The 1,519-nt window shown below is 49.2% G+C and overlaps 1 protein-coding gene across 1 annotated transcript; it reads right to left on the bottom strand.

Annotated features, from left to right (window-relative positions):
- Nucleotides 1–351: 351 nt before the first annotated feature.
- On the bottom strand, nt 352–912 carry LOC137815555 (uncharacterized). The gene has a single exon (XM_068618673.1). It carries the CDS (start codon nt 910–912, stop codon nt 352–354), a length of 561 nt encoding a protein of 186 aa, XP_068474774.1.
- Between the last annotated feature and the right edge of the window lie 607 nt (nt 913–1,519).

Below are 1,519 nucleotides of genomic sequence, written 5' to 3'. Positions count from 1 at the left end.
TTTAAGTTAAAACCTGTTGCCTAGTAAGTAACTTATGTTAAAGTTTGTTGCCTTAAGTTCACAAGTTATATTAAATGTCATCGCTTGAAAGTTAATAGTTGCTCAAGTTCTACTTTGAGTTAACCGTTTGATAAATTGTTATGAAGTTAACATTTTATTCAAGTTTGAAGCAGTGCGTGAAAGCAAGTAAAAGTAAGAAGCATTTAAAGAGAAGTATTAGAAAACAACTTTTCAGCATTGAAAGTTATACAAAAGTTGCTATTCAAGTTTGAACACGAATGTGATCAAGTACATAAGCAGAAGAATTACATATAAAGTTTTTACAAAAGGAAAGGTGATGGAGGAAGGCAGCTAGTCTTCGGAGGGTACGATCTTCCCATCCACCACCTCGTTGCAAATCGACACCATGGAAAGGTCGAGCTCGGGGTATTGGCATGCAACCTGCTCCAGAGCGGCGTCGAACCCGGCGGTGAGGACTTGGGTGGTGCTTTGCTCGAGCTCTTGTGTTTGTTTCTTCAGCTCTTCAGTTTCCTCGCGAGCTCGAGCAAGGTCTTCAGCAGCCTTTTTGCCTTCGTCCCGAGCCTGGGCCAACTCTGCAGCAATCTTTGGGGCCTCCTCTCGAGCTTTGGCGAGCTTAGCAAGAGCATCGTCCCTTTTCTTTTCGACCTTTCCGAGGAGAACCTCCCAATCTGCTGACCATTTCTCAAGGTTTTCCACCTTGGTCGCATTCGCCTTCTTTGCAGCCTCCAAGTTCGCCACTTTAAGCCTATAAGGGACCAACTTGCTTTCCAAGTCGATCTTCTCTTGTACTTGGAGGTGTAGTTTTTTGCGCAGATCAGAGGCTTCTTTGCGCGTGCTCCTTAGCTCAGCATCCATGGCGTCCTCCAGCCTTAAGTTCTCCAACTCGGTCATTAGCAGGTTGCACGAGAGCTTTTCAGCCTCAGCCCTTGTAATCAGATTTGACTCCTTGAGCGCTGAGTTCTCCCTTGGAGCTTCTTAAGGGAGTCCTTCACGGCTTTCAATATAATCAAGGGGAGATCCTCCGCCATCATCTTCAGTTTAGCTGTGAAGGGCCCCAAGATCTCTTCGAGGGAGGTTGGGAGGCTTGAGGTTGTTGCTGGTGGAGGTGCTGGAGGAGTTTGGTGCTGACTTTCACCACCACCCTCTTGAGTTTGAAGGGCAAGGGGGGCTTCTTGGCGTGGTGGTGAGGTCGGAGATTCTGTTATGAGTATCGGCCAGTTGTGAGCGCCCTCATCTCCTCCTGGTGCGGCCCCAACAATAGAAGTGGTTGAGGGAGGACCCTCTCCGGCATATACGAATGTCGTGGAGGCGCTTGGAGGGTTCTCTATGAAGTTTGGGTCGCTGCTCTCGACCACTGGGGCCGCGGCGGCTAAGGGCGTCGCTTGGACTGGTGGTAGTAGAGCTGGAGGTGAGGGCGGTGTTGGTGTTTGGATTGCAGGTGGTGAAGAGGGGGCCACCCTTGTGCTCTTGGTAACGAGGCCATCCTCGGTGGTTTCTT

This window comes from Phaseolus vulgaris, chromosome 10 (assembly GCF_000499845.2).
Source record: "Phaseolus vulgaris cultivar G19833 chromosome 10, P. vulgaris v2.0, whole genome shotgun sequence".
NCBI classification, from domain to species: domain Eukaryota; kingdom Viridiplantae; phylum Streptophyta; class Magnoliopsida; order Fabales; family Fabaceae; genus Phaseolus; species Phaseolus vulgaris.
The sequence above is the reverse complement of the archived record's forward strand: the minus strand, read 5'-3'. Positions and strand labels throughout refer to the sequence as shown.